At 36.9% G+C, this 12,671-nt stretch overlaps 1 protein-coding gene across 2 annotated transcripts in view; it reads right to left on the bottom strand.

Moving 5' to 3' along the window:
* The window catches only part of ATXN2 (ataxin 2), a 100,885-nt gene that overhangs the window by 19,176 nt on the left and 69,038 nt on the right, over window positions 1–12,671 (bottom strand). The window contains exons 15-18 of one of the 2 annotated variants that reach the window (XM_068990346.1): window positions 9,983–10,284; window positions 9,011–9,074; window positions 8,248–8,400; window positions 7,443–7,503 (exon numbers count right to left, since the gene is read on the bottom strand). In XM_068990346.1, coding sequence (XP_068846447.1) covers window positions 7,443–7,503; window positions 8,248–8,400; window positions 9,011–9,074; window positions 9,983–10,284 — 580 coding nt within the window. Of the gene's footprint in view, window positions 1–7,436; window positions 7,504–8,247; window positions 8,401–9,010; window positions 9,075–9,982; window positions 10,285–12,671 lie in introns of both variants that reach the window. The other variant, XM_068990345.1, reaches the window with a different exon arrangement.

A 12,671-nucleotide genomic window follows, 5' to 3' on the forward strand; every position in this document is an offset into this window, starting at 1 on the left:
GCTGATCAGCTGAAATGTAAAATGACACAACCACTTTGGAAAACAATTTATCAGTTTCTTATTAATTTAAAATTGCACTTACCATACAACTAAACAACTCTAATTCTAGATATTTAACCCAGAGAAATGAAAGCAAATGTTCACACAAACATTAGTTCACAAATGCTCTTAAAAGCTTTATGAGAACAACCAAAGACTGAAAATAATCCAAATACCCATGAACTGGTAATGGGTAAACCAACCATGGTATAATCATAAAAATGGAATGCTATTCAGCAATAAAAAGGAACAAAATGATGCAGATGATAATATGAAATATTCTCAAATCAGCTAGACACACAAAAACACAACACAATTCTACTTACTAAAAAATGTCTAGAAAAGGCCAATTTAATATAGTAAGAGAAAGTAGATCAGTGGCTGCCTGGAGTGGGTGGTACTGGAGTAGTTTTCATCAAAAAGTACACTTAAAGACATTTTATTGTATGTAAACTACAGAATAACAAAACTGGTTAAAAATTTTGGAGAGCTATTTCGAACAAGATAAACTGGATCCATACCTTATACTGTATATAAGGCAATTTCCAAATGAATCAGAATATCCCTGTTTGGGAATTAAGATACCATATGCCTCGGCCAAAAAAAAAAAAGTGTTAAGGAGGGACTTCCCTAGTGGTCCAGCAGTTAAGAATCTGCCTTGCAATGCAGGAGACATGGGTTCAATCCCTGGCCTGCAAACTAAGATCCCATAAGCTGCAGGGCAACAAAGAGGCTGCCCACTGCAACTAAGACCCAATACAGCCAAATAAATATATAAATATACAAATTTTTTTAAAAAAAGGTCTAAGGAAAATCTTGATACAGTAATACATGGTAATTTCTAGGAAATACAACGTCTTCAAACAAAAACCCCCATGGGTGCAGTACGGTACATATAGTGTGCTTCACTTTGCATACGAGGGAAGAAAAGTAAATGTCAACAAAGATGCCAAGACAATTTAATGAGGAAAAAACACTTTTCAAACAGTGGTGCCGGGATGACTGGATATACACAGGCAAGAATGAATGTGGACTCTATCCTTATGCATGCGTGCTTGCTCAGTCGCTTCAGTTGTGCCCAACTCTGTGTAACCCCATGGACTGTAGCCCTCCAGCCTCCTCTGTCCAAGGGATTTTCCAGGCAAGAAAACTGGAGCAGACTGCCATTTCCTTGTCCAGGGGATCTTTGTGACCCAGGGATTAAACCCACATCTTTTATGTCTACCTGCATTGGCAGCTGGATTCTTTACCACTAGTGCCATCTGGAAAATTACCTCAGAATGTATCACTAACCTAAATGTTAAAAATGAACTCTTACTTAGAAGGAATCATGGTAAATCTCTGTGATCTTGAGTCAGGAAATGGTTTCTTAGTATGACACCAAAAGCAGAAGTGACAATCCAAAATACAAATAAACTGAGGTTCCATCACAATTAAAAACTTCTGTGCTGCAAAGCCCACCATCAAGTAAAAAAAAAACAAAGACCATAAAATGGAGAAAATACCTGTAAATCTTATATCTGATAGAAGATCTATATATAGAATATATAGAAAACTCTTACAGGTCAGTGATTAAGAGGCAAATAATTTAATTAAAACTAGGTCAAATATCTTAATAAACAATTCTCCAGAGACAGTATGCAAATGGCCAATGAAAAGATGCTCAACATCATCAGTCACTAGGGAAATACTAATCAAAACCATAATGAAGTACTATTTTATAACCACGAGGATTATAACAGACAATAACAAGTCTTGGGTAAGATGTAGAGAAACTGGGACTCTTGTGTACTACTGGCAGGAATAAAAAGTGGTATAGTCACTTTGGAAAACAGTGCGGCACACTGTCAACACAGTAATTCCATTCTGAGAGAAATGAAAACCTAAGTCCACATACAAACTGTACAATGTTCAGCATCACTCATAATAATCAAAAAGTGGAACAATCCAAAGAATCATCAACTAATGGGTAAGTGAAATGTTACTGATATCTATACATCCATAAAAAGAAATGAAGTGTATAGTGATAGATGTTCCAACATGGATGAACCTTGAAAACATGCTAAATGAAAGAAGCCAGTCACAAAAGACTGCATACAATATGATTTCATTCACATGAAATATCCAGAACAGGCAATCTACAGAGAAAAGTGTATTAGCATGTACAGGATATGAGTGTGTACATGCATGGCGTGGGAGGAAAATAGTTACTGAAGGATATGGGGTTTCTTTCTGGAGTGAGAAAAATGTTTTAAAATTGACTGGTGATGATTGGACAGCTCTGAGAATATCTTAAAAACCACTAAGCTGTATATACTTCAAGGAGATGAATTTTATGGCTTTCAAATTACAGTTGACCCTTGAAAAACACAAGTTTGAACTGTGTGGGTCCACTTACACAGATTTTTTTTCCCACAGTAAATACTACAGCACTAAACCATCCACTGTTGGATGATCTGTAACTATGAACACATAGGACTGACTATAAACTATATTCAGTTTCTGACTGCACAGAGGGTCAGTACCCTTAACCCCCGAGTTGTTCAAAGGTCAACTATATAAACGAGAGGCCAACAATCCAAATGGAGCCATTTTTAAAAAACAGAACATCTGCAAGGAAACAACTGTAAAACTAGATACTGTAAGGATAAACAGAAATTAATTTTAAATCATCAGCTGCTAATGGTGGAAGGGACAATTCACTTAATGGGATGGAAGTGATGAGGGAAAGTACAAAGTAAGAGACTGGGATGAAAACAAGACTTTTCTAAACAACCTTTTTATGTAATTTTCACTTTGAAAATAAATATTCTGCATGTAAAAAATAAAATAATAAAAAAATTGTCATTACAAATGTTAACAAGTTCAATCAGGTTAACCTACCTAGGTGTCCAATTGTTTACCTAACTCGGTGACTACAGAAAATGGCATTTTCAAAGTATCATGGGTAGCAATTCCTGACTCTGAAAACTGACACTTAAAAGAATTCTTAGTGAGATACTAAAGAAATCTTAAATTTTATCTTGTAGAGCAACAGTTAGACCACAAATATTCTGAAAACATCTTATACACATTACAGGAAAATGTAAATAAACCAGGCTCTAAGATGGCCCCCAATGATTCTGCCTCCTGGTTTCCACACCCTTGCATTAATATAGTCCCTTCCACATGTACCAGATTTGCTCCACATAATCAACAGCAAATGACAGAAATGAAGCTAGGTTACTTCAAAGGTTAGACTGTAAAACACACTGTGGCTTCCATTTAGGTTATTTCTCATTATGGGAAAAGCCAGCTGACATTTTCTGACCAGAACTATCCTGCCAACAGCTCTGAATCTGGAAGCAGATCCACCAGCCCCAGGTTAGATAACTCCTGCTCTGGCCAACATCTTTTTGCAACTGCTTAAGAGACTCTAAGGAAGAACCACCTAGTTAAGAGGCTCCTGGACTGCTGACATTCAGAAACCATGTGAAATAAAATATGTTTGCTGTTTTAGGCAGCTAAGCTTTGTGATAATTTGTTAAAATACAGATATTATTAATTCAATAGCAATGAGCATACCCAATGACCAGAAAATGGTTTCTAAACACTATTTCCCAGCAAAGAGAATGAGAGTTGCTTGCAGGATTACTGATCCAGGTCTAGTGTTAGAAGATTAGCCTGAGACATCTTATTCATAGCAGAAAGGAAGTTATCAGAGACAAATGAGTAGTATCAAAAGCAGACAGGAGCCAATGTAAAGCGATCATTGATCAAAGATGGGACAATGAGAGAAGAGAAAAAAAAAACTTAATTGAAATACAATGGATATATATAAAATTATACAAGAACATATATGATATTATATAATATGTATATTAACAATATATAAAATTTTACATGTATTCATAACTTTTCTGTACACACTATTTCAAGATACCTAAACAATCCTGGTTAAAAAGAAGTCCCTTACTGAATGATTCTAGCTAGTAAGTGGAGAAGCAATGCTAGAAATTCAGAAATCACTGTTTTCAAACTCTTAATTAAAGTGCTTTCCAAAGTATGGTCCTGTACCAACAGGATCACTGGGGAATTGTGTTTTTGTTTTTTTAATAAATTGCACTAGAAAAGTAAATTATCAGGCTATGCCCCAAATCTACTGAACTGGAAATTCTGGGGATAGGGCCAAGCAACTTGTGTTTTTTTTTTAAACAAACTCTCCAAGTGATTCTAATGTACACTAGAATTTGAGAACCACAGCCCTAATGAAGAGGCTTCTCAGATGGCGCTAGTGATAAAAAGCCCATCTGCCAATAAAGGAGACCTAAGAACTGCAGGTTCGATCCCTGGGTCAGGAAGATTCCCTGGAGGAGGGCATGGCAACCCACTCCAGTATCCTTGTCTGGAAAATACCATGGACAGAGGAGCCTGGAAGGCTACAGTCCATAGGGTCACAAAGAGTTGGACATGACAGCACAGAGCCCTAATGAAAAGATGCTGTTAAGTACCAATCATCAATAAATAAGATGACAGATTTGACAGAAAACTTTACAAATGGAGAGGGGAGGACCAGGCTATCACCACTTGAGCCTTTAATAAATCTTACCATAATTCCAAGTAGGACCAGATACTGTACCTCTTAAATGATCCAACATACAGCACACACAAATATCTATCAAGTATTCTTTTTTAAAAAATATAAATTTACTTATTTTAATTGGAGGCTAATTACTTTACAAGATTGTACTGGTTTTGCCATACATCAACATGAATCCGCCAAGGGTGTACACGTGTTCCCCATCCTGAACAACCCCCCACCGCCCTCCCCGTACCATCCTTCTGGGTCATCCCAGTGCACCAGCCCCAAGCATCCTGTATCGAACCTGGACTGGCGACTAGTCTCACATATGATATTATACATGTTTCAATGCCATTCTCCCAAATCATCCCACCCTCTCCCTCTCCCACAGAGTCCAAAAGACTGTTCTATACATCTATGTCTCTTTTGCTGTCTCATAAACAGGGTTATCGTTACCATCTTTCTAAATTCCATATATATGCGTTAGTATACTGTATTGGTGTTTTTCTTTCTGGCTTACTTCACTCTGTATAATAGGCTCCAGTTTCATACACTTCATTAGAACTGATTCAAATGTATTCTTTTTAATGGCTGAGTAATACTCCATTGTGTATATGTACCACAGCTTTCTTATCCATTCATCTGCTGATGGACAACATCTAGGGTGCTTCCATGTCCTGGCTATTATAAACAGTGCTGCGATGAACACTGGGGTACACGTGTCTCTTTCAATTCTGGTTTCCTCAGTGTGTATGCCCAGTCTATCAAGTATTCTTATCTCTTCCCATAAAAGTTACACCTGAATGTAATCAATGACATCACAAGAAGAGACAAATCTAGAATACATGATATACTACGTAACAATCGATTTCTATCACAAAGCAACAGCAGGGGTAAAAATAGGAGAAAACAAAGACATATAACAAATGTAATAATGTGAAGATCTTATTTTGATCCACACTCAAAACAAGCCAACTATAAAAATATATTCCTGTCTCAATCAGGGTAATCTTATTATGATGGTTATTAGATGATAAAAAGGAATTAATTTTTATAAAGTGTGATAACAGCACTCTGGCTACCTAATAAAAATTTCCATATTTTTAATATGATACACCCAAAGTATGTAGAAATGAAACAGCAGGCCCTCAGAATAAGATTATCCCACAAGATAACTTTAAATGATCTAAGGTAGAATTCTTCCAATAGGTTTCAGTGTTCTAAAGGAAAGACAAAGGATATCATATATTCTGTTTTTTTGGCTGCTTTGTGAGGCTTGCCAGATCTCAGTTCCCAAGCCAGGGACTGAACCCAGGCCCTGCCACTGAAAGCGCCAAGTCCTAATTAAGCAAGGGACCACCAGGCAATTTCCCCTCATACATGTTCTTTTTTAAAAACAGAATTTTAATTACTAACATGCACAAAACTGCAACTGCTTCAAACACTGAGGAAAACTTATTAAGAAGTGAAAAATTTTTAAGTTACCAAATGATCCAAGAGTCCCACTCTTGGGCATATATCTGAAGAAAACTCTAATTAAAAAAGATACATGTACCCCAATGTTCACTGCAGCATTTTATTAAGAAGGGAAAACAAGAGCTACTTACTACCTATCCATCTGGCCACGCCATGTGCATGGCATGTGGAATCTTAGTTCCCCAACCAGGGACTGAACCCAGAGTCGTGGTAGTGAAAGCACAAGTTTTAAACCAATGTACAGCCAGGGAAGTCTCAGAAGTAACTTAAATGTCCATGAACAGATGGATAAAGAGTGTTTTGATAAAGAGTAAATGGATAAAGAAAATGTGATGCATATGCAATAGAATGCTACTCAGCTATAAAAAAGAATGAAATAATGCTATTTGTGGTAACATGGATGAGTCTAGAGATTATCATATTAACAGTGAAGTCAGAGAAGGACATTTATGATATCACGTATGAGAGTCTAACATAACGACACAAATGAATTTATCTATAAAACAAACAGACTCAGATAGAAAACAAACTTATAACTACTGAAGAGTAAAGTGGTAGTCGAGTGGTGGAGATGGCAGAATAAATTAGGGGCTTGGGACTGGCAGATACAAACTACTATATATTAAATAAACAAACAACAATGCCCTACTACATAGCATAGGGAACCAAAGTTAGTCTCTTGCAATAAACTATAATGGGGGGAAAAAAGTGAAATTTTTGTGATGGAGGTAATTACTGGGCATTGAGAAGTGACTTTATTATACAAACCATTCTACGTTCTATTCTCAATAAAATGATAGAAACGACTGCTCTTAATTACCTAAATGGCAAAAGGAGGAACCTTTTAATTTTTTCAACAATACAGTATTTCCTTTTAAGATAAGTATGTTTTTTTTCAATGAAGTCTCTTCTGCACAAACACAAGAGTACTAGATAGCAACACTCTCATTTTAAAGATGAGGAAACATTTCTCTAATAGCATTTTGACAATTTCTGAAGTGAGCCATCTCTGCTAACAGAAATTTTAAATTTTTTGGAGAAATTACATATTATATAAGAATGTGAGCAAAGAGTTAATTCAGCAAACCATCTTTACAAATTTAACACTGAATATTTCAAAATTCAATTATTTTTTGTGAAGAGGATCTTGAAATTCACAACTCGTGAGTACTTCTCCTCCCGTTTTTGTTCATAAAAATCTATTTAAATACCTGATGTTAAGTAACGTTGAACATCCAAAAGTCAATGAAGTTTTATGAAAAGTCAAAACTGAACCACAGATATTTACTCATTATAAAATGAGTTATTTTATTCATGCAGCATGCAGACTACAAGCAAACACAGGCAGGATTATTCTCACCTTTACCTGCTCTATATGTCTTGGCTTGATTGACTGGCATGGGCGTCATAGGTATAGGATACAGAGGCTTAAGGAAATAAAAAGAAAATGAAGATTAAGCTCTCAAGACATTAGGAATGTATCTTACCACTCTCTCCTAGTTGTATAATGCTAGAGAGCTAGCTCTAAAGTTTCCTGATTCTTAACAGTCATTAAAAAGATAAAATCACACCCACAGCTAAAAGGACAAATCCCAAACTACAGTAAATCTAAATCATCTTTCCGACCAGAAAACATTTTCATATTTAGGTCCTTATATCAACAATATACCACACTGCATGCCTCCACTTTTTAGAGAAAAACTGCAGGGATGGGGGGGAGAGGGTGACTCGCCACATAGCATGTGGGATTTTAGTTCCCTGTGTGTGTGCTTAGTTGCTCAGTCATGTCTGACTCTTTGCAACCCCACGGACTGCAGCCTGCCAGGCTCCTCTGTCCATGGGGATTCTCCAGGAGTGAGCTGCCACACCCTCCTCCAGGGGATCTTCCCAACCCAGGGATTGAACCCTGGTCTCCCTCACTGCAGGAGGATTTTTTACCATCTGAGCCACCAGAGAAGTGCCTTAGTTCCCTGACCAGGGATCAAACCCAGGTCCCTTGCAGTGGAAGCACAGAGGTCTAACCAGTGGACCCCCAGGGAAGTCTCATGGCTCCACTTTTAAATATCTCTGTTATACCCTCACTGCAAGTCACTGTGCACCTACAGAATACTTGGTGTCAAACATAAATAACTTACAGAGGATAAATGAACAAGTCAAATTCTATGACTTACTTGCACGCCCGGGCTCACGGGGACTGGATACATCATATTTGGTGCAAAACAAACAGGCTGAGTATAAACTGGAGTTGGCTGCTGATGACCCACCATAGATGGGCTAGGTTGTGCTTGAGGACGAGGCGAAGTTGGGGTGGTAGAAGGCTTTGGCTACAAAAACAAAAACCAACTATCTTAAGGTGAAAAGGTAACTATTACTACAATCTGAGGACTGGTTTCCCCCATCTGTCTCAGTTTTACTCACTGTTAATTAGTATCTCTTAATGAAAGTTATCTCACAGAAAATAAACCTGCAAGTGTTTCAAATAAAAAAAGAAATACTTGGTAGAAAGTTAATGTAAATGTTATATCAATTAATCACCAATGCTATTAAAAATAGCAGTAATATCTTTAAGAACTGGAAAAAAGTGTTTTTAAAAATTAAAAAATACTCTTTTAAAAAACATCTTTCAAAGTCAGGAAAATAATAACTCTATCTATGAACCTGAGAGCCTAGCAGGCCAATCATCTTTAAATTCTGAGTCAGAAAGATTAAAAAATTTGCCTCAGACCACATTAATTGATGATAAAACTAGGACTTTTTTCTTATAGTTCAAAAATATACATTAATTACCATATAAGAAAAAGGAACTTTAACTAGAAGTTGTTTCCGCATACTGTAACTGAACTTAGACGGCAGGTATGGGAAAAGAAGTATTACTACTACTAATTTTTTTTTTTAAAGAGACTAGATTTACTTCAAAGAGAGAGAGAAACTTACCTGAGAAAAGGAACGAGGGTTGAACTCCTTTGCATTGGGATTCAACGTTGATTTCCTCACTTGCCTACACCAGAAAAAAATAAAGGCCAGTGAAATTTGCATGGAACTTATGCTACTATAGTCTTTTAAACCTGACAGTTTTTAAAAAACTGCTAAACTTAAGTAATTCTCACTAGAAGATCATTCTCTGCCTTAAAACACACACATACATGCTTCCCACTGCTTAATCTGATAATTGCTAGTCAAAAAAGGACAATTTTTTAAAAAGTGAAATATGCAAAGCTTCTCTCAAAAGCAACCAACAAAAACAACCCGAAGACAGTAGCCCCTTATAAAATATATTTAAAAGCAATCCTTAATATATCAAGTCTCTAGCATGTAGTAATTTTTTTCTGTGACAGTGTTTCCTATACAAAGTATCTTGGGAAAAATCATGACTGTAATAAAAACTTTTGCCTCAAATCAAGAATAAGTGCTCCCTGACATATCAACAAGCTGAATTCCAAAAGTTCAGCTGTTTAACGCTGCTGTAGGGAATGCAGAACAAATCAAAGACTGGCCCACAAAAGCCCCACTTAATTGATAAGAGGCACCAAAATTTTCTCTCTTCTTGGCAGTGGCAGTTCTTAGCTCTAGCAGCACAGCAAGGAGGTGGGTACTGACTAGCATACAGGGGATATCAGTTCGAAAGCCAGTAATTTTTCAACTCCTTGTACATTTATAAATTAGCCATTCTTAATTTATGCATAGAGTTTTTTTTGCCAAGGGATGGAAAAACATGGGAGGAGGGAAGAGTATAGGGTTCAATGACCTAACTGACTTAAAATGTCATTTGTTAAGACCAGTTGCATTTAAGTTGAGGGCTAAATATAAAGCAGTCTAAAAGTCTAGATAAATTCTGGAGTTGGAAGGTCTTGGACACTTTAAGGAAAAGTGAAGCAAAAGGGTGTGCTAAATTCCAGGTTTACTCACTCAGCTGCGTCCTTCTTCTCTTCTTTATCTTCTTTTTCTTGTTTACATCCTGGACTGGAAGTCTGAACCCCTTGGGATGTGACCTCAGGTCCCCTCTTGTGCTCCGTGTTACTGAGGACTGAAGGGGAAATGCTGGGGCTGCTCGGCTTGCTGCTGCCACTGGTGCAGTTGCTGCTATTTTCAATGAAAGAATCCTTAGCATTTGGTTCAATTTTGTCTTTGATCAAATCTCTTGATTTTTCTCCCTCTCTATTTTTGTTTAGCAGCTGATCCATAGATTCAGAAGTAGAACTTGGCTGTAACTAAATAAAGGAAATAATTATACTTAAATATTTTAAATAACTCTAGTAATCATTTTTTCCCATGAGCACAAACTAGTATTTGTAAGCATGAAATATTCTGAGTAACGCTTTGTTCATACAAGTAATGTTTTCATTATAAGGCAACAATAATGAAATGTCTATACAACCTAACTATAGTCATGTAAGCACTCAAATGTCCTAGCCTGAACTCTTTGTACTGAGTGCATACCATGTGTCAGAAATTGTGTGTGCTGGGAATGGAAATATAAAATAGTTCCTATCCTCCCAAAGCTTTCCATCTGGATGAGATCAGACACTAACCAACTATCATAAATGGGGATTCCAGAGGAAAAAGCAACTCATGGAAAGAGAAGGCTTCTCAATGAAAATGTCATTTAAAGTGTCAAAGATATTGGGGATTTGGGGAGAGTTTCGAAAAGGGAGTAATACACTAAGTAAAAGAAAAGAAACTGCATGTTTAAAGACCCAAAAGAAAGGGAAAAGATGGCCCTGTGTGAAACAGCAAAGTACTGGTAACTGGAGCAAGAATGGACACAAAGTGAGTCAAGAAACGATAAACTCACCCAAGAGGAACAAGATGATAAAAGGACTTGAAAGCTATGCTCAGGATTCTAGCTTTTAATTTTCAGGATAATGAGAAGTCACTGAAAAATTTTAAGCAAGAGTTACAGTTCACAAAGATGAGTGTAGCAGCCCTGTGGAAAATGAACTGGAGGAAGCTAAGTAAGGGTGTAGAGAGACTGTTATGCATGTTGGACTAAGACCTGGGCTTGACCTTGAGAAGAGGTGGGTTGGAAATCCTGAAGTAAGTGGATTCAGAGGGAGACCTGACTAGACATGCAGGTCAGTTAAGACTTTATAACCTATAAGGTATAGGAAACCACAAACAGAAGCACCAACAAGAGGAGCCGAAGACAAACACATTGGTAACATAAGTGATGGGGTTTTTAAGTTTGCAGACTAGAAGCAAGCAATGCTACTACTGTCTGATAATGACTTAAGATGTCTTACTCCATAAAAGAAAGAAAACAGCAATAGTTGAAGGGAAATAGAAGGAAAAGGGAATCATTAGGCATCAATGGTGGAAATGAGAATAAATCCAAGCAACAGCCCAAGGCAGTAAGAATAAGCTAAAGAGCAACTGCACAGAAAAAGAGGCTGCAAGACTAGAGAGGGACAAACTATCTCCTGAGCCTCAAGAAAGGCAGACCATCGTCAAAATCTCACTACTGGGAGCCTTGGTGTCCTGGCAAGCAGTACCACACATCTCAGGGACTTCTCAAGTTTCACTGTATCACTGATATAGTTACAGAGCCTCAAGTAGTTGAAGGCAGAAAGTGATAACAACATTTGGACACAGTCAGAATTTAAGTCACAATATAGGTACTTAATGTTGTGCAGAGGCTATACGTTTGCAATATAGTTTGAAATCAGAGAGTATGATACTTCCAGCTTGTTTTTTCTTGAGATTGCTCTGGTTATTCAGGGTCTTTTGTGTCCATACAAATTCTACTTTTGTGTTATTTCTGTGAAAAAATACCCATTGGAATTTTGATAGGACTGCAATGAATCTGTAGATTGCTTTGGACAATGGGTATTTTATGGGAAAACTAAAATTCTTATGTGACTCAGAAAAAAACCCATGGTTTCCAGTATAACTTTGGTTTATCTATATTTTTGTAGTAATTAATATTTACTGAGTATATACTATGAATCAAGAATGGTATTAAAACAGTTTATAGGCAATATCTCATTAATTCTCACAAGAACACTATGAAGTAGGTTCTACAATTATTCCATTTGGGCTCAGGGGAATCTAGATAACACTGAGGACAAGATATAAACATAGATCATATACTTATCTCCAAAATCCACACCATTAAGCTGTAACAGATTGAATTACTAGCAATTCTTTTACACAAATAAAGCTATCAGCACCCTGCACAGAGCTATATTAGAACTTCTTGATGGCTCTCTGAGCAGGGGGACCCCAGAACTGCAGGATACTCCTATTTCTGTCTGAGTGAAAGACCACAGATTTTGTTTACAGCCATAGTACACATCATAGTTTACGGCCAAGTGCACACCATGAGAGTGGCTATGATGATTCATTCATTGAACACTGCAGTACACAGAATGCATTAGCTACTGTCCAAACCACTGCTGGAGGATGAAACACACAGACGGTCAGCCCTATCTTACTAGCCATGTGACATGGGGGTAAATTAATTTATCTTTGCCTCAGTTTCCTGATATACACATTTCAGAAACACATAGAGCCTGCTTCAAAGTGATGACAATAAAGGATTTATTACATAAGCTCTTAGAACAGTCTCTTGATACATAGGAAATAATATTTAAACTAA

This window comes from Capricornis sumatraensis, chromosome 17 (genome assembly GCF_032405125.1).
Source record: "Capricornis sumatraensis isolate serow.1 chromosome 17, serow.2, whole genome shotgun sequence".
Taxonomy (NCBI): Eukaryota; Metazoa; Chordata; class Mammalia; order Artiodactyla; family Bovidae; genus Capricornis; species Capricornis sumatraensis.